Source organism: Euprymna scolopes, chromosome 32 (assembly GCF_053919585.1).
Source record: "Euprymna scolopes isolate OS-2025 chromosome 32, ASM5391958v1, whole genome shotgun sequence".
Classification (NCBI taxonomy): Eukaryota; Metazoa; Mollusca; class Cephalopoda; order Sepiida; family Sepiolidae; genus Euprymna; species Euprymna scolopes.
This window is the reverse complement of record NC_136513.1, coordinates 4,770,001-4,791,649: the sequence shown is the minus strand read 5'-3', so window position 1 is coordinate 4,791,649 and position 21,649 is coordinate 4,770,001. Positions and strand designations below refer to the sequence as shown.

Sequence of the window (21,649 nt, the reverse complement as noted above, 5' to 3'; positions counted from 1 at the left end):
AAATGACCCAATTTCTGCTGGATTGATTGCTGACTGGCATATATTAGCAATCAGTGGCCAAACGAATTGCTGCCTACAACGTGTTAGATGTAACTGTATTTATTGTTGCTAGGTGAGTTCATTATTCCTGAAAGAGGTAGATCAGTCAATGAGAAAAAGAAAAAAATAATTTTTTGCCGCTAATCTTGTTTTGAAATACTGTTCAGAAATTCTTGGATTAAACTCGCAAATATATTCAGAACTTAACATATCCATAAGATAATGAAAAACATCCAGCATTTCGAGAGGATCATTGTCCAACTTAACCACATTGCCAGTCAGCAGTAAAGTACTAACATCTTGAATTTGATTATTTATTTTATATTTTTATGAATTATTTTCTATTTTTATTGCTTTCTGTTTTTTTTTTGTAATATTTTACAACTACTTTTATGCACTTTTATAATTATTAAAGCTTTTTTCTTCTTCCTCTTTTCAGAGACAAAGGGACCCAAGACTTAATGAGATACTTTTTCCTTTTTATGATCGCAACCGAGTGCTGCAAATTGTTCTTAATTATGAAGAAAGTGAAGAACTCAAGAAACAAGGTAAAAACAACAGACATTTAGCAGCTGTGCTACATCACATGGTCATTTTCAAGTCCAATGTAAACAAGTTCTATGTTAAGCCTCTTAAATAATAAATTTTTACCCAACTTTCACCACTGCCACTCATTACGGTGTCGTTTCACTGATTAACTGACATTTATTAACCTTTATGCCCACGTGGTCTGCCAGCCTTGATAAGTGGTAACTCTCATGCAAAAAAAAAATAAATAAAAAAGACGCTATATAGATATAAAAATCTTGTCTTCTTTTTTGTATTTATTTGTTACAGCATGAGAGCAAAATGTGACACAAGGTCGTTTTTAATGTAGGGGGAAAACCAACTCCCCAAAGGGGTACATAGCAGTAGGCAAAAATACAAATTCTCTTAGTATAGAAGGGTTTCTTCTCCTACATTGACTAAGGAAAAATTAACTTAAGTGTAGTGTCAGAACAGATACTACACTTAGATCTTAGCCCAAAGGCCAGATATTTTATTTATTTTTAACTTATTACACTTTGTTATTTTTTGGCAATAGATTTGATTTGATTTGAAATCTGATTATATATAAACTAATTTAATTTTTCATCTTTTTCGTTTTTCAGATTGCTTAAGTGTAGATGGCTTCTGTCGTTACCTGATGTCGGATGACAATGCTCCTGTATTTCTTGACCGGTTAGACATCTACCAAGAAATGGAGCAGCCCCTCTCCCACTATTACATCAATTCATCTCATAACACATACCTGACAGGACGACAGTTTGGAGGCAAATCTTCAGTGGAAATGTATAGACAAGTCCTTTTAGCAGGTTGCCGGTAAGTCGGTGCCTCCTTTAAATCTCTTTTCACACACACCGATTTTTTTTTTGTTATGTAGAACATTGTTACACTCTACATCCTTTGTCTTATCTAGGGTATGCCACATTGAAATGGTACCCATTTGTATGGCAATTTATAACATATCATCAGTGTACCATACCCGTGCATGTTTGTGATTAGGGGGGCAGATTTGTAGGGTCCATCCTAAGTGGGGTGTCATACAGCCTGATGTTTGTTCACATTACATTTAAATTTCTGCACATTAGTACATTCAAGCAAAAACAGGTGGCAGGGAGGAAACTTCAAAGGAAAGCAGTCTGAGGAAAGAACTTAGTTGAGTAAAAAGTATTCTGGCATCTAAAATGAAGTGGTGGGATTTTGCTGCATATCAGATTTGTTTGGGAGAAATTTACATTGACGGGGGGGGGGAGTATACAAATGCAATCAATCAGATCTTTGCTGACTGATAACACCGATTGATGCATTACCGTTCTGAACTGAAACAGTTGCTATGCAAACTAATACGTTTTCTATTGAAACATTTATTTGTCCATGATTTCTACATGAATTGCAACTACTGTGATGCATTTGTATTGTTCAGTTTTGAGTGTTATTTTCACAACTTTTCAGCTGATGTAACCTCAGACCTTCTTCAGGTGAATCTTGTCAAATCTTTCTGTTGAATTTGAGAATCTGCACAGAATTTCAAATGAAACCCTTTGCCATGTAATCAGCAGTTGCGTTCTTAGTATCACCTACCCTGAGGATTGAACCTTCAACCTACAGAAGTTCTGGTGCTACCAGATCAGGCTGTGTGAAGATATTGGCTTCCTAAGACGAAATGTACCTAACATTGATGCTTTTTGTTTTTCTACTTCCTTTTGCAAAACTTAATTATGTTCTGCAAAACCAAAAACCAAAAACAACCCACCTTTTCCCAATTTCTTTCTTCCCATTTCCCCTTTCTCTTTCTATCTCCCCAACTTCCTGACTTGTTTCCTAACTTAAAACGTACTAAACATTAATAATGTAATCTTTTTCCATCTCCCATTACAAAACTCATTTATGTTCTGCAGGGCAGGGAACAAAAATGATAAAATCCAATATAACAACCCAAACAAACATTACAAACTAGCGATTGAAGATAAAAAGAGCTTGAAGAATAAAACCCTTCCACAAAATAACTAGATGCAATATGAATACCATTTCCAAAATAACTGGATGCAATATGAATACCATTTCCAAAATAACTGGGTTTGCCATTAAATAATCCGAAAAGGGTTGATATGCCATAAAACAACCAAACCAAATCAATGTAAAGAAGAAGAGTTTCACTTAGAACTGAATTTTAGTACTTTATCCATCATGACATGAATTCTTGTGGATAATTCTAGTATGAATTTCGTGAGCCTTAAACTTATTTTTGTTTATAGGTGTAAAATCTTTCTTATCATTATAGATCAGTATTTGTTACGAAAGATTACTATGTACATATTTCAAAAAAGACTCCTATTTTTTCCCCTCTTTATTCCACTGGCATCAACTGTAAGCGATGATCCCCTCGTGGATATATCAAAATATATTTCTTATTTTGTTGATGAATATAACTAAATTCCAAATCCAACTTGTCTAGTGCAATTGGTGCAATTTTGAATAGACACATATTGTTAAAAGTCTCTGAAAAAAAAATTAAATAAACGATTTTATTTAATTAAAAAAAATTCTATAACAGTATTCTTTAAATAACTTTATGAAATAATGTTTTCAAAGATGTGACCAGTATCTTCTATTTAATAACGCTGTGTTTCATCCATTTATTTGTGTTTGCAGGTGTGTTGAACTGGACTGCTGGGATGGACGTAATGAAGATCAAGAACCTATTATCACACATGGCAAAGCTATGTGTACAGATATTCTCTTTAAAGTAAGTCAAGCTTTGGGACTTATTTTTTACCTATTTCCCTTTATAACTGGCAACCATGCCATATAGTTAACAATGGAGACATTGATAAAAAGTATATACAAATAATCTTCAAGAAATGCAAGAATATATAAATTTTCACAGATTTGCATAATTTTAAACATTAAATAAAAAATCTGAAATCTTAAAAAAAATTTTTTTTTCGAATTTCAATATAAAATTTTATCGATACCTGCCTTTTTAATGAGTACCAATCTAACATAGCTATCACCATTTTTTTTTTTTTACTTACAGCTGAGAAAGTGACAATTTAAAATATTACAATAGGTAACTGTAACTAACAACTGTTTTCTCCAAGTGAATTTGAACATTGAATCTGTAGATGTCAATCAAAATTTCTAAATATAAAAACTGTAAAACCACGTATTAAAACAAAAGAACACAACTATACAAATTAAACAATTTATTTTTGATGGAAAATAATTTCATTTTTAAATATGGTTATGAATCTTTCTTGTGTAGATGATCAGTTCAATTCAATCAGAACTTTGTAATACTCATGTTAACATACCAGTTCTCATTAGATCTCAGAAGTTAAGCAACATTGAACCTAGTCAGTACCAGATTGGTGACTAATTTATGGATTCCAAGTGTTGCATGCATGATGGACATCGACTATTCCCTACAAGAATTGCAAAAACCTAACGTCATCATTTTCCCTAATGGGGATATAGATGCGATTGGGGACTGCTTGTGAATTTCATACTTCCATTTGGAGGAAGCCGGTTACACCCGCTTAGGATTAGTGCCATTTCCATTTTCAATACACTTGTCATATTTGGACTGGTGGATTTTCTATCTGATTTGAGAGTTCTTGATAACATGCAGAAACGTATTTGTGTCTCTTTTTCTTCTCTGCACCCTCCCTTCACACAGATGTTATATTGCAAATCTCAGTCTTTTCTATAAATACTATTGTGAATTGTGTTCTCAGAATTGTTTGAGTGATCTATTTCCTGATTCTTTGGTTCCAACTCTTTAGACTCATTAGTCAAGTGATTTTCACTAATTCAGTATTTTGATGTCATTATAATACAAATTGCTGACTTACATCTTTCCTCCTACCTATAGCGTTAGCCTTTTCAAGACTAAGGCCAATAGGCATCTCCCATCTTTGCAATAATTTTTTGTTCTTGTTAGCATCTTACATCAAGTGGCTACATGCCTTGGTTAGAGTGATTTTTTTCACACACACACACACACACACACACACACACACACACACACACACACACACACACACACACACACACACACACACACACACACACACACACACACACACACACACACACACACACACACACACACACACACACACACACACACACACACACACACACACACACACACACACACACACACACACACACACACACACACACACACACACACACACACACACACACACACACACACACACACACACACACACACACACACACACACACACACACACACACATTTATATTGTGCTTATCCAAAATCCTCCCTATAAAAAACAAAAGTAAAGAAAAATCTGTATGATGTACTTATCCATGATATGAATAAAACCCCACAGAAACATGGTAAGAAAATGCTACTAATATAGACATGAAGAAGAGATGCTGAAAAATGCTCAATACAAAAATCGGCACTTGTACAATTTAGTCAAGACATTAAAAATTAAAATATCGAAAAAAGGTTATATTGTACGTATCTGTTATGGAATGAAGATCTCCGAAAAAAATTTAATTTGATTTGATTGAGTAGTTTTTTTTTTTACAGCGGAAAAACACGTTCTTATGAGAGCGCGTTGAAGTCAGCCATTGTGAAATTTGCTGAAGTTGAACAACACGCCACAGGGAGATAACTCAATGTAAAGTGCCGATACTCCCTCCCCATCTTTAATAACTAGATTTTCTTCCTAAAAATCGAACCTTTTGCTCGATATCATAACAATTTTTTTTCGCTGTAAAAAAAAAAAAACTACTTGATGAAATTAAGTGAAATTTTTTTTCGGAGAAGTTCGTTTCATAACGAATATGTGAAATATACCCTTTTTCCGATATTTTCATTTTTTAATGTCTTGACTAAACTGTACAAGTACCCAAAAATCAAATAATTTAAGGGAGATAATATTTTAAGCTGTATAGATTTATCTCTTTTACATTATTTGATTCATTATTTAAGATTATTGTTGCCATTATAACAATCTTCCTAACCGGAATATATATAGATTTTTTTTTCACAAATAATCTTAAACCAAAGGCGATTTTATTTCATAGAAAATGTGATGGAAAGGGAAAAAAGACAAAATGGTTAGAGAGAATCAAATATGAATGTATCAGATACAATACTGTTATGAGTGTAAATTGTAAAATTTGACCAGATAACTCTACATCATAGAAGAAAGTAGATACTTTTTGGTTTGATTCTACCAAACATTCATTCTAATGTTGAAAATTTCTTCATCATTTTTTCCAGGATGTCATTTATGCAATCAAAGAAACTGCATTCATAACATCTGATTATCCAGTTATTCTCTCATTTGAAAATCATTGTAGGTAAGTTGACATTGCAAATATTTTCTTTACATTTCTCAAACTTCTCCAGTTTTTTTGTTCAGTAATTCATTAAAAAAAAATATGGTGTGACATTATTAAATCTGTTGATTTCATTTTTGACTCATGGATTTTATTTGTTTAATTTTTATTTCATTTATTTTTGAATGTCTCAATCATTGAAGGTTCTCATCAGACATTGTAGTTTTATTTTTAGATTTTTTTTGCAGATTTCTTGATTTAATAAAAAAATATAGGCTGGCAAATGTCTTGGTTTTATTTTTAACTCATAATAATAATGAGATTATTATTATTATTATTATTATTATTATTATTATTATAATAATAATAATAATAATAATAATAATAATAATAATAAAAAAAAAAAAAAAAAAAAGAAGAAGGAGAAGAATTTTTGTGTGTGTGTGATCATAAACGGGCACCACACCAAATAAGTGAGGAGAGTCAAGAAAGATGGAATAACCGAGGAGAGAAAGCACTACCCAGACCTACGTTGGCTGAATGAAAAGAGGACTAGAACCTTGGGGAGGGTAAACTCCAGTGAAGACTAATGGTCGCCGCCAACGAGAAAAAAAATAACAGAAACAAAAAAAAAAAACAAAAAAACAAAACAAAAATACAATGAAAAAACTAGTTGCACATACCCAACGTTGCCTGGAGTTTTTTTTTACTTTTATTTTTGTTTTATTTTTTTAATCATGAGTTTTTTTGTAAGTTACTTTCTCATATTGTTAAAAATAGATTTTAAAACTGAATTGAATTATTACAATATCGTTTTATCATTAAATTTGTTAATTGAACCATATTGTTAAAAACAACGTAACAATTACATTAAAATGATGTCGTTTTAATCATTATTCATGAAATGATTTGATGTAAATAGCTTTCAAAACTTTCACCTCTTAATAAAATGAAAACTTACTAAAAATTTAAATGCGACTTTAACCAAGACCGTCTTTTTAACGAATGCCACGCTTTAACTGACTTCTATTTGACAGTTTAAATATTTTTAAAATCCTTTTAAATTTCCAAATGTCTAAAAGCTTTAACTTTTTCTCCAAGGGTAAATAACTCTCATTGTGCAGGGGAAATAACCCAGTGTTATTTTTTATGCTGTGCATAACATATATCAACTTACTTTTTTATATTAAAAAAAAATAGAATTTCAAAACTAAATTGAATTAATACCATATCGTTTACCATCAAGTTATTAAAAAAAAACTAATTATATTAAGAAAACGTTGTTTTAATTTATAAAACGATTGCATGTAAATACCTTCTAAAATGTTCACCCATTTAACCGTTTATGGCCTGAATTATGATGCAGATGATTAAAAATATATTTTTTAAATTTAATTAGTTTAAAGAATAATGATACTATGATATTAATACCTTGTCACTATAATACATGCCCATTCTTTGAATACGGTCAAACCCTTGAGGTCTCCATTTCTGTACACATCTCCTTATACTGTTCAGATTCATAATGTCTTATGCAGATTTAAATTTTCATTGTGTTGTTCTTCTTACTATTTTGCACAATACTGCACATTGCACTCCATATGCATAATTTTATTCTGCAACTGCAAAACATGAAATGCTGCATATGAAACAAACAAAAAATAAAAAGACAACCATTCAAAATCTGAGCATTTTACTGTGTCAATCTTACTAACTTTTTATGTGATTTTCATTTCATTAATTTTAAATTTCAATTAAACTTATTTTTAGTAAACTTTTACTTTATATTTTTCATTTTGTTATTGTTATAATTTCGTATATTTTTATCTTTAAACTGATTTTGTTTATTTTTTGTTTCCATTTTACATGCCTCTGCTTTTAAAAAAATATTACTGATTTTTCTTTTTAATCATTCAATATTTTTCTATTTTGTTGTTATTTCAGCAAACCTCAACAATATAAAATGGCGAGATACTGTGAAGATATTTTAGGAGATTTATTACTTAAAAGGAAACTTGATAGCTCTGAAGTAAGGAACATTACTTTTGTTTTCATAATTTCATGATATCTTTTATTTGTAAATGTATTCTTTGGTTAACCATTTTATGTTGTTAACTTGTGATTAAAGAAACAGTTTTGGTATGTTTGTATGTTAAATTTTTTCCAAATTATATCTTATTTTAATCATCAAACATTTTTTAATGAATAAATACACACACACACACATACATGCATGCATATATATATATATATATATATACATATATATATATATATATATATATATATATATATGTATATATATATATAGAGAGAGAGAGAGAGAGAGAAAGAGAAGTGACCTTGTGTTTGTGCAAAGCGGTTTCTACCAAACTACTCTGTCTATTTTAGGTCTACAAACTTGAAACTTGATATATAGGAGATTCGAAGAAGAAATTATAAAATCAGTGAATATTTTCATTGAAAGTATTACTAGCCATGTCAGTGTAAAATTTATTGAAATTTGGGTACTCTTTGGTGGATATTGTGACTTTATATACTACCGAGGTTACTAGCAAGATGTCCAGTGCTGCCTGTGATAAAATATACTTAACGATGATATTTTAATTCATACAGATTTCATATCTATCATTATAGAGCCAATTCTATATTGTTTATTATATTGTAGCCAATATATAGTAGTGATTTCAAAAGTAAAAACAAAAAAGTGATTTGAATGCCAAAACATTTAGCAATCCAGACTTAATCTCTACCATTTGAGCTATCATCAGATGGATAAGAAATAAGTAAAAAAGAACCAACTTTAACATATAAATGTGTATATATATTTTTGCATGTGTACAATAACACTTTCAGTTGACTTATGCCTGCCAAGTTCCAATTTTTTTCAATTTTGACAACTTTAGCAGTTATTTTTACCAGCTAAAGAATGGTCCACCAAAAATGAAATCGTTTGACCTGTCTTGCCCTGCTCTGTGCTGTTGTATCTTGGAGGAGATGCATAAAAAAATAAATGGAGACACAAACACACACATTGTGAACTTTCTAAATTAGATATACATACACTTTCTTTTGAATATTTTTACGTGTATTTAATTGATGTTTGTTTTTATTCCAGTTGGAGCCTGGTGTGCCATTACCATCCCCAAAAGATCTAAAAAGAAAGATTCTTATCAAAAACAAAAGACTGAAGCAGGAAGTAGAGAAAAGTAAGTGACCCTCTTCATCCCTTGCTTGAAATAAATGCACTTGTTGTGACATGTCACCCGTTCTTTAACCTGATTCCTCATATGAAACGATCCGTGATTTATAAAGTGCATTGAAAAGACCAAAACTGATGATAGTAAAATAAAACGAAAAAAATGCAATTTTGTTGGATGACTATTCTCATTTTGGTTGTTATTTTAAATTAATCAGTTCATTGCTCCCCCCCCCCCTCCACTCGCAAATAACAAACTGCTGCAAGCTATATAAAAAGACAGAAGATATTGCATCAATCGCAATGTTTGTTGAATGTGATTTAAAACCTGGATATGATAGCTGTCAGCACAATTTCTTCTGACAAACTGTTCCAGAGAGAAGAAGCAAAGACGCAAAATGCTGCCTTTCTTTTGTTGAGATGAAAACGGTGATACTAAATCTTCTATAGATTACCACTAAATACCCAGCGACTAAGTGTTGAGGTGAAAAGCTCCTCTAAAAGGTAAATTTATATTCTCATTAATGATGCTTTATGTCAGAATTAGCTCCCCTTGCATTCTTTACTGCTCAAGTGAGAACACTTTGCAACTGTCCTTTATAAGTAAGCATGAAGAACCCTGTCACTTCCTTGACTGTCTGCTGTTGAACATGCTCCAGGTGTATATCTTTTTGAAGATAGGGATATAAATTTTATAAATAAAAAAAGTGCAGCAAACCATGTAAAAAGAAGGAAATATTTCATTTATATACTGTCTAAATATTTGTTGAAGATAAATTTAACTGTGGATATGGTAGACATCGTCATGAGCCCCGCTGACAAACTGTTCATCAAAACAAAAACACAGACAGATAATACTGCCATTCTTTTGTAATGTTTGCGATCCATATATTCATGTTTCAGCTGATGTAACTGCTGATCTTCGTCAGATGCATTATTTTTAAATATCAAAGTCTTTATGTGAAATGATCAGATTAAACTGTTAATTTATGTTATTCTTAGATATTTTCATGTGTAGTAAGGATTGAACTCTCAACCTCTATAGGACTGTCACTTAGAAATAATGGTTAACCATTAACATCTTTATTCATTTGACCAAACGTCCATGTGTAACAGAACACGCGTGAGAGCGTTGGAAAATATCAGTAGGAGCTTGCAAAGATATTAGCAGCAGTAGCCGAAAAAAGAATGTGAAAATGAGGAAATGTGCACAAGTTGGCATTGAGGAGAAAAAGGAGAAAAAAAAGAGAAAAAAAAAGTCAGCATCAATGAAAATAGACGTGTAAATAGCGAAGATGAGAATGGGTCAGCTATGACCGGCGTGTGGTCGGAAGGAGGAGAAACACGAGCCGGGCAAAAATGGACATATGGTAGCAAGAAATTTTTTAAGTGGTGCCAAAAGTAATGTTAATAAAAACTTTTTTAAAAAAAGATGTCGACCTAAATTTTTACTTATTTCTGTTTTATTTGTTTGTCCATTTGTGATGTAGCAGCCATGTTACACATGTAAATGATGTTGCAAAGCATTTTTTTTACTCTTTTTCACCCCAAACAAGACATACTGGCACTTGGGTGTAAGGAACTATTATTTGGAATCATGTCTAACAGGAGACTGTAAGGAGTTGAGCAGCAAGATGTCTGTTCACAGTACATTTAAACTCCTGAAGATTAGTAAAGCCAGGGAAGGAGTAAACAAAGAGGGAAATTTTAAGTCTAGCAGCCCAAGAAAAAAAGCTATTAGAGTAGAAAGCTTTCTGACATCTCAGAACTTTTTTTTTTTTTTTGTGTGATTTGTGTGATGTCTTTCGGCGGTCAGAGCCCTCCAAGGTCACTGCAGCAAGCGGCCTCCAGTTGGGACGGTATAGGCGGCGGCGAATCAATAGACCGCTGCACCGTTTCGCTGTCCCTCTTTATACAGGCAAGCATGTGGCGTAAGCTATTGGATTCACTGCGTCTCATAGCAGTATAACCGGGGATCTGAGGTTCGTCTGGTACAGACTTCAGCCAGGTATCCAGCGCCGACTTGAACGATTCTGTTTTGCAGTTCGTGATCTCTCTGATGTTACGTGGTAGGCAATTGAAGAGCGTAGGACCCCGGGAATTTAAACTCAATTCCCTGAGCCGTCGGATCCAGTTGTCCCTGGCACTGGTTAGGGGCGGTACCACACACCTTCTGCCACGTTTTGAGATATGGTGCTGTATACCAGTGTTGGGCACCTGGTTCTCCATCATACGCTAGGTATAGATGATTGAATATCTTTCTTGCCTGCGTTGAATCGATTTGATATTCAACGTATCCAGCAGTTGCCAATAATTCAATTGACTATAACCAGTTATCTTTCTTAGAAACGACTTCTGGATGGCCTCTAATGCTTGAATATGACCTTTTCTGTCTGGAGTCCACAGCTGACAACAGTAATCAACGTGCGGCAACACCAGCGACTTCCAGAGTGTCAGCATTAGGTTTTTTTGTCTCGTTTTGAAAGTGCGTAGAATCCAACTGGAAAGGCTCCGTGAAGTTGAACAAACTTTGTCGATCTGGGAGGTGAATGTACCATCAGAATCCAACGTTACTCCCAGATCGCACACGGTATCTTCAACAGTGAAGGGGTGGGATTTTGTTGTTTGTTGAGTTAGTTGGGAATATATATGTTGCTTTCAAATTCCGAATAATCCAAATAATACAATTATCAATCCTCATCTTAAAAATTCTAAAAAAGTCAGTATTCATATAAATTTAAAGACTACGAAAAATGTGCAAAACATCCTATGAAAAGATGAAAGAAATAAAATCACAATTTTTAATGACAATTTACCGATTTGATAATATTATTACTTGAATAATTTTAGTTGATAAAACAAAATAGCATGAAATAATTTTCTTTCTCTCTTACTTAATTTGTCCCTTTCTTCAGTAATAACTGTTATCAAAATTCAAATTTTGTTTCTTTTGTGTGTTTTTAGCCCAACTGGAGCTGTTCATGAAGGGTCAGGAACAGGCGTTGAATGAAGATAGTGAAGTGGCCGAAGATCCAAACTTAGTCTCTGTCGTGGATGGAGAGGAAGATGCTACTGGTATGTTTCATATCTTTTTCATGTTTTTAATAATAAAAAAATTAATGTGAGTTATCAAATTAGTGTATTAATAATATACTTTAGTTTTTCCAATCTAGGTTTTCTTTTCATGGTTCTCCAGAGAGCTTTTGTGGATATTAGGGGGCCATATGCAAACTGGTTAGGAATATTTGATCTAAGCAACCCAATATTTAGTTTTTTCTAATCACAAATTAAAAAAAAATAATTAAATTTTCTACATTTATTCAATAAATTTATTTTATTATTTATACATACCTCGCGTTACCCAGGAATTTTTTAATCATAATTTTTGTTTTGACTTTTTTTTTTATTTTGAATAGCATAAATATATGTTAGTTTTTTTGTTTTTTTAATTAATTCTTTAATTTCTGAATAACTCACAAAATATCCATCTTTGGATGGATGTAATTAATGTCTAAAAATTTAATTTTTTCTTGGTGGGGTAGGATGTGATTTGGGGGCATTGCTCTCCTTAATGTTAAAGTTGAAAGCAAAACAAAATTATAATGTGCTCACTTTACTCATCATGTTGCATAGATTATTTATCCCATAATTCATCATAATAAAATCATTAGTTTAAGAGTTTACTCCGCACATACATGTTATTGATGCTTGTAAACATGCACTGTTCTGGTTAAAGTTTATTACATAATATAACTCAAAATTTGCCGTAAAGCAATTCTTTTCTCTCTAAAGTTTTTGTAAATCACTTATTGAAAAAAAAGAATTTAAAGGTGGGGCGAGTTTGGTGGATACTCATCCTTGAATCGTAATAGTTATATAAAAGAAAAAACAAAAACATGGCCACCTTACACGCTGTTTTGCTTAGAATGTTCAACTATATTTTAAGGGAAGAAAATGCTAAAACATATGATTCCCAAACAGGCTTGGACACATTACATTTGGGAGAGGGAGTTTGAATATATAAATCATGACTCTAGGAGTAACAATTTGTTTGTTTCTTTTATTATAGATGAGAACACTCCAAAACATCTCATTTGAATTTAGAACTCATGAAAACCTCCCCTCCAAAATAACTCCCTTTTTCCCCATTTGCTATATTTGAAAACACCATCTCTCACAATAAAATCATTTTTTTCTTGTGTAGACTTCCACCCCTCTATCACCATCTCACATAATGATCAATACCTCAAAAACAAAGATTCTGTCACTCAACTATCCCTTCTCAACTTTGGATTGGCACAACAATCAGGACAATTATTCCTCTTATACTTTCTATATATTTTTGCCAGGTTATTTCAAGTTAGGTTATTATTTTCAATGACAGTCGATTTATTTTTTAATGTTAGTGTTTCTCAACCTAATTTGCACAGTATTGTGTCTTCTTATACATATATATTACGTTGGACTTGAAGATAATGATATTGTAGTAAGCTGGAAAGCAGATCAGCAGAACAGAGTTCCACAGGCGAGCAGTTCCAGGGAAGAAGCTCTGTTCATGGATCCATGTTTAGGCTTAGGCAATGATAGGGAGTGGGGAATTTATTGATAGTAATTTTGGCTGAAAATAGGGCTGTAGGCAATATTAATACATTATTACTAGATTAATGAGTAAGAGTGTTTTTAGAAAGTGTTTGTGAAGGACTTAGTACTGTATATATCTCATATATGAAATAAAATGGAGGTGGAAGGACCTGAATACTCAACGTTTCGTCTGATTTATGCAGGCTTCTTCAAGAGGGATGGTCATTCAATGATGACCATCCCTCTTGAAGAAGCCCGCATAAATTGGGTGAAACGTTGAGTATTCAGGTCCTTCCACCTCCATTTTATTTCATATCGTCGGATTTAATCCAGCTCAACAATCATATATATGTATACATAGACATTTTAAGACTGCATCAAATATTCATGATTTTTCGCTGTTCATGGAGTCAAGAATATAACCCCTGTGAATAGCAAGGGGATACTGTATAAAAAGTCCTTTCTTAAAGAAAAAGAACCACCACTGATATGGTGGGCTAAATATAGGGTATTAAGTTGACTTTTACAAAAGAAATTCAAGTTAAAAACTTTAGTGAATTAAAATTTTTGTTCTGTTATTATATTGTGCTTCCATTTCTTTTTACATAGTCAAAATCTGATTGGTTTTGTACGATTATTAATTCCCCCCCAAAAAATCAACCATGATCTCAAATGTCATATGCATCATATTAAGATGATTCAATGTGTTAGCTGTTGAAATGAATTTTGCATAACACAATGTTGCACATCTTTGTAATTTTAGTATATATTTTGGAGAAGTAATGGGATTTTTAAAAAAATGTTTAGGCTGGATTTATTTGATAAATATTGATTCCATTACCATGAATTTTCATTTACCACAAGATAAAATTTGTAAGGATTTTTCACTTTTTCAAAACCTGCATTTGTAGTTATACACTGTGAAATTTGGCTTTCAAAATATATATTTCAAGTTAAAAGCGCCATTACCTTTCTTCATCAATGTAACCAACAATCTGAGAAGAAAATTGTTTTAATGTTTTTAGTTTAGAAATTATTTGTATTATTTGAACTCCTCACACTACTGCTCTCATCTTTAGTGTCATTTTTACATCTCAGTTTGACCTTCTTCACATGTATCTTGTTGAACTCAAGAATCTTTTTGACAAACTCAGGAATTTACACAGAATTTCGAATGAAACTTTATATAATCCATGGGTGGGGGTAGCATGCTCTTGTTTAGTCAGCCATGACTGGGTAGAATTCCTGAGTAATCTGCAATTATATTGTGAGTGTCACATACACTGAAGATTGAACCTTCAATCTCCAGAAGAGAGTAACTTACAACTGAAATTTACCAAGTAGTTTATCCACTACACCACGGGTCCTTACAGATTATAGTTAATTTTTCACAGATTAGTGAAATTCTTTATTGATTTATTTTGTCTGAATTTTTTTTTGATGCAACTTTGGATCTCTATGATGTCTCTATCCAACTGGTGGTATTTAATGCTTCAGTTTGAAATAGCATTTTCGTCTATCACATTTTAATATAAATTAGTATTTTCATCGATATGCCAGGCCTAAGTTTAAAATAGCAATTTTGTTGGCATATCAGGCATAAGTTTGAAACAAAACTTTCATCAATCTGCCATGTATAAGTTTGAAATAGTGTTTTCATCGGTCTGTCATGCTTAAGTTTTTATCTGTCTCTCACTTTTAAGATGGAAACAGCATTCTTGTTCATAAGCACAAAGATTGAATGGACACATTTTAGAAGAGTCCAGTCATCTCTACAAATCTCAGTGTGGCACACTTAAATTTGAAATAGCATTTTTGTTCATGTATAATGCTTACATTCCAAATAACAGTTATCTTAGTCTGTCATGGTTAAATTTGAAATAATTTTTTTCTTGGTCTATTATGCTTAAGTTTGGCATAACATTTTTGTTGCCAAATGCTTATATTGAACAGACACCTCTTGGGCCATCCAATCTGAAATCCCTTTTTTATCTTCTATGATTCTTTTGAAACAGAAGTGCCAAGCCAAACAGAAACAGATGCCCATCCTGAGTTCATCCTTGCCAAGACAGATTCGGTCGAAACAAATGATGAGATTAAAAGTGAAAAGAAGAGTCTTACATTATCAGGGAAAAAAGTGAGTCCGTCTCTTTCGATTTCTCCTCTTTTCTTTCTTCATGTTTTTTTTTCTTGAAATGTTCTTTTTTTTTAAAGTCTGCCAGCCGCAGCACTGCATGGTCACCTCATCATGTCTGCTACTGCTCACTTGTTTTTGTGTTTTTTCAAACATTGATTTATTAATCACATTCGACCAGTCAACTGCTGCTCAGGCTATCTTCACATTCACACTCTATTAAACTATTTTGTTTTTTTCCTTTTTGTTTCTAAATGTCTTTTATTCTTTCTGTATTCTTACGTTTATTTTAACTTTAAACAAATAAAATCTTTTCCAGCATTTCTAATTGATTTCGGAGCTGCTTGGAACATAGAAATGAGATAATAAATAAAATACATATTTTACTATAAACGACTATAAGAAATAACAATAAATATATACTACACAATCAAATGAATTATTAAAATGTATTTACACCAATATATCGCTTTATTTTATCCATTTGAATTCAATTTTTTCCAGCATATATAGTCGATTTTTGAAGATATATAAATAGGAACAAAACAAAAACAAAAAAAAATCATTAATTAGCAATGAATTATGTTGTTTGAACTAATTATGCAAACATTCATAGGCAACGAACCAAATGGATATTTAAATACTAAATAAGTAAAATATCATACGATTAACAAATAATAGAAATAATACTAAATATTTATAAAGCAAAGTAAAATGAATTATTGAAAAATATATTTACACCAATCTATTGATTACTTTGGGTATAAAAAAATAAATATTGATTTCAAACAAATGACAACACCTTTTAAAAAATTATTCTTTTTATAATGTTTCATTTTTCTAATACTATTAAAATAGTCATGCTTATTTTTCTTGAGACTTAAGCTAAATATGTCAGGTAAAAATAAAATAACAGGAAACCTTATGAACATACTTATATATTAGTGAAAAATATTAGTGTGCACCAAAAATTTTGGAAAATAAATGAGTAAAATTGTGGTTTAAAAATATAAGTTGCATATAAGGGAAATAGCTGCATTAAGAAGGACAGCAAATCGAATGTTTGAAAGCTGAGGAAACAGTTAAGTGGTAGCACAAATTATCTCTTAACTTCCATGTAAAAGGGTGCTGTCAACTTTTATTTAAATTACAAGAATTTCAAAAAGAAATTTAATTAATTTATTAATTTATTATTCTGCCTTAAGAGTTCAAAATGGCTTCAAAACATTTCTCTTTCTTGCAACCTCTTTCCCACAGAAGAGACGTTGCGTTCTTGCTCTATTGTTATTCTTATGGTAAGTGCTTGCCTGAGCTTGAATCTATGATCCCACCTTGCCAAACCTTCACAAAGAAAGACTCGTCTAGCTACAACAACTATCAACAATTTTCCTTACTCCCTATCTATGCTTAAACCAAAGCGCAAATTCCATGAACAAAGCTTCTTTCCTAGAACTACCCACCAGTGGAACTCTGTTCCGCTGGCCTGCTTTCCAACCAACTATAATATAGATATGATATAGTCTTCAAGTCCAATGTAAATAAATTCTTGTTGAGTCATCCTCTTAAATAATCAAATTCTACCCACTTTCCACTACTAGTATCCCAATACCTTTGTACACTCATTAACCTTTATCCTTGTGAGCCCTTTAGACCTTGATAAGTAACGACTCTCTTGTAAAAAAAAAAAAATATACATCTACAAAGTCTGAATGACCAGCCAGCGTATTGTTTTTTTTTTTTAGATTAAAGAAGATAAAAGATAATCTTATACAAAAAGATTGCATTGACGCAAATGCTGTTTGAAGTTTGTGAACTCTGTAAAGTAAATTATTTTAATTTTTATTAAAGTTCTACTGAATTAACTTTCCGTAATTTTTGGTGTACACTAAGTTTTTTCACTGATACATAAGCATATCCATAAGTTTGTCTGTTATATTATTTTGAACTGACATATTTCGTTTGAGTTTAAAAAAAAAGCACTAAAATGGTTAATGATATAAAAGAACCATTTTCTTTGAGTAGAATCTATTTTGGAGAATCCAAATTCATGAATCAATTGTAAAATTTAGTTTCCAAATTTTAAACACTCTATTTTACTTAGTCTGTACTTCAGCAATATCTCATAAACTTTAGTGCTTATACAATATGAGGCAGAGGTGAAAATTGCATTTACATTCGTGATAATTGTAGAGATAAGTCAGTTCATCATTTAAGGAAGTAATAATGAATGATGACTCAACAAAACACTAAAACTGATTTGTTAAATTAAGATTCAAATCTATAATTTTTCCTAATTTTTGATGAGGTTACTTATTTTTATATGATGTGTAAGTATATAAAACAGTTTCTATTTGGAATGTGATTTTCACCTATGCTCTATACTGTATAAGCACCTAGGTTTTGTTTTTTTAAAATTTCAACTAGAGAATGAGGAAGACTTTAAGATATTTCCTCTTTAATTATTTTTCAACTTTCAAAATTTAGATTTTCTCTAAAATGTAAACTTTACTTGCACCTTTTTTTTGCTTTTTTTAAGTTTAGATTGGTGTATATGTATATTTTATTGAAATTTAAAATTGGTTAAGTATTATTTATTTAAAATTTATAAAAAGTTCAAATATTAAAAAATCTTTTTTTTAAGTTTAGATTGGTGTATATGTATATTTTATTTAAATTTAAAATTGGTTAAGTATTATTTATTTAAATTTTATAAAAAGTTCAAATATTAAAAAATCTTTTTTTTAAGTTTAGATTGGTGTATATGTATATTTTATTTAAATTTAAAATTGGTTAAGTATTATTTATTTAAAATTTATAAAAAGTTCAAATATTAAAAAATCTTTTTTTTAAGTTTAGATTGGTGTATATGTATATTTTATTGAAATTTAAAATTGGTTAAGTATTATTTATTTAAAATTTATAAAAAGTTCAAATATTAAAAAATCTTTTTTTTAAGTTTAGATTGGTGTATATGTATATTTTATTGAAATTTAAAATTGGTTAAGTATTATTTATTTAAAATTTATAAAAAGTTCAAATATTAAAAAATCTTTTTTTTAAGTTTAGATTGGTGTATATGTATATTTTATTGAAATTTAAAATTGGTTAAGTATTATTTATTTAAAATTTATAAAAAGTTCAAATATTAAAAAATCTTTTTTTTAAGTTTAGATTGGTGTATATGTATATTTTATTTAAATTTAAAATTGGTTAAGTATTATTTATTTAAAATTTATAAAAAGTTCAAATATTAAAAAATCTTTTTTTTAAGTTTAGATTGGTGTATATGTATATTTTATTTAAATTTAAAATCGGTTAAGTATTATTTATTTAAAATTTATAAAAAGTTCAAATATTAAAAAATCTTTTTTTTAAGTTTAGATTGGTGTATATGCATATTTTATTTAAATTTAAAATTGGTTAAGTATTATTTATTTAAAATTTATAAAAAGTTCAAATATTAAAAAATCTTTTTTTTAAGTTTAGATTGGTGTATATGTATATTTTATTTAAATTTAAAATTGGTTAAGTATTATTTATTTAAAATTTATAAAAAGTTCAAATATTAAAAAATCTTTTTTTTAAGTTTAGATTGGTGTATATGTATATTTTATTTAATTTTAAAATTGGTTAAGTATTATTTATTTAAAATTTATAAAAAGTTCAAATATTAAAAAATCTTTTTTTTAAGTTTAGATTGGTGTATATGTATATTTTATTGAAATTTAAAATTGGTTAAGTATTATTTATTTAAAATTTATAAAAAGTTCAAATATTAAAAAAATCTTTTTTTAAGTTTAGATTGGTGTATATGTATATTTTATTTAAATTTAAAATTGGTTAAGTATTATTTATTTAAAATTTATAAAAAGTTCAAATATTAAAACATCTTTTTTTTAAGTTTAGATTGGTGTATATGTATATTTTATTGAAATTTAAAATTGGTTAAGTATTATTTATTTAAAATTTATAAAAAGTTCAAATATTAAAAAATCTTTTTTTTAAGTTTAGATTGGTGTATATGTATATTTTATTTAAATTTAAAATTGGTTAAGTATTATTTATTTAAAATTTATAAAAAGTTCAAATATTAAAAAATCTTTTTTTTAAGTTTATATTGGTGTATATGTATATTTTATTGAAATTTAAAATTGGTTAAGTATTATTTATTTAAAATTTATAAAAAGTTCAAATATTAAAAAATCTTTTTTTTAAGTTTAGATTGGTGTATATGTATATTTTATTTAAATTTAAAATTGGTTAAGTATTATTTATTTAAAATCTATAAAAAGTTCAAATATTAAAAAATCTTTTTTTTAAGTTTAGATTTGTGTATATGTATATTTTATTTAAATTTAAAATTGGTTAAGTATTATTTATTTAAAATTTATAAAAAGTTCAAATATTAAAAAATCTTTTTTTTAAGTTTAGATTGGTGTATATGTATATTTTATTTAAATTTAAAATTGGTTAAGTATTATTTATTTAAAATTTATAAAAAGTTCAAATATTAAAAAATCTTTTTTTTAAGTTTAGATTGGTGTATATGTATATTTTATTTAAATTTAAAATCGGTTAAGTATTATTTATTTAAAATTTATAAAAAGTTCAAATATTAAAAAATCTTTTTTTTAAGTTTAGATTGGTGTATATGCATATTTTATTTAAATTTAAAATTGGTTAAGTATTATTTATTTAAAATTTATAAAAAGTTCAAATATTAAAAAATCTTTTTTTTAAGTTTAGATTGGTGTATATGTATATTTTATTTAAATTTAAAATTGGTTAAGTATTATTTATTTAAAATTTATAAAAAGTTCAAATATTAAAAAATCTTTTTTTTAAGTTTAGATTGGTGTATATGTATATTTTATTTAATTTTAAAATTGGTTAAGTATTATTTATTTAAAATTTATAAAAAGTTCAAATATTAAAAAATCTTTTTTTTAAGTTTAGATTGGTGTATATGTATATTTTATTGAAATTTAAAATTGGTTAAGTATTATTTATTTAAAATTTATAAAAAGTTCAAATATTAAAAAAATCTTTTTTTTAAGTTTAGATTGGTGTATATGTATATTTTATTTAAATTTAAAATTGGTTAAGTATTATTTATTTAAAATTTATAAAAAGTTCAAATATTAAAACATCTTTTTTTTAAGTTTAGATTGGTGTATATGTATATTTTATTGAAATTTAAAATTGGTTAAGTATTATTTATTTAAAATTTATAAAAAGTTCAAATATTAAAAAATCTTTTTTTTAAGTTTAGATTGGTGTATATGTATATTTTATTTAAATTTAAAATTGGTTAAGTATTATTTATTTAAAATCTATAAAAAGTTCAAATATTAAAAAATCTTTTTTTTAAGTTTAGATTGGTGTATATGTATATTTTATTTAAATTTAAAATTGGTTAAGTATTATTTATTTAAAATTTATAAAAAGTTCAAATATTAAAAAATCTTTTTTTTAAGTTTAGATTGGTGTATATGCATATTTTATTTAAATTTAAAATTGGTTAAGTATTATTTATTTAAAATTTATAAAAAGTTCAAATATTAAAAAATCTTTTTTTTAAGTTTAGATTGGTGTATATGTATATTTTATTTAAATTTAAAATTGGTTAAGTATTATTTATTTAAAATTTATAAAAAGTTCAAATATTAAAAAATCTTTTTTTTAAGTTTAGATTGGTGTATATGTATATTTTATTTAAATTTAAAATTGGTTAAGTATTATTTATTTAAAATTTATAAAAAGTTCAAATATTAAAAAATCTTTTTTTTAAGTTTAGATTGGTGTATATGTATATTTTATTTAAA

At 28.7% G+C, this 21,649-nt stretch overlaps 1 protein-coding gene across 12 annotated transcripts in view; it reads left to right on the top strand.

Moving 5' to 3' along the window:
• Window positions 1–21,649, top strand: part of LOC145256191 (1-phosphatidylinositol 4,5-bisphosphate phosphodiesterase beta-4-like) — a 521,907-nt gene that overhangs the window by 370,492 nt on the left and 129,766 nt on the right. For all 12 annotated transcript variants that reach the window (XM_080114792.1, XM_080114794.1, XM_080114783.1 and 9 more), the window contains 8 exons: window positions 479–587; window positions 1,191–1,401; window positions 3,235–3,328; window positions 5,852–5,931; window positions 7,855–7,939; window positions 9,029–9,119; window positions 12,074–12,184; window positions 15,706–15,827. In XM_080114792.1, the coding sequence (XP_079970918.1) occupies window positions 479–587; window positions 1,191–1,401; window positions 3,235–3,328; window positions 5,852–5,931; window positions 7,855–7,939; window positions 9,029–9,119; window positions 12,074–12,184; window positions 15,706–15,827 (903 nt within the window). The remainder of the gene's footprint in view (window positions 1–478; window positions 588–1,190; window positions 1,402–3,234; window positions 3,329–5,851; window positions 5,932–7,854; window positions 7,940–9,028; window positions 9,120–12,073; window positions 12,185–15,705; window positions 15,828–21,649) is intronic.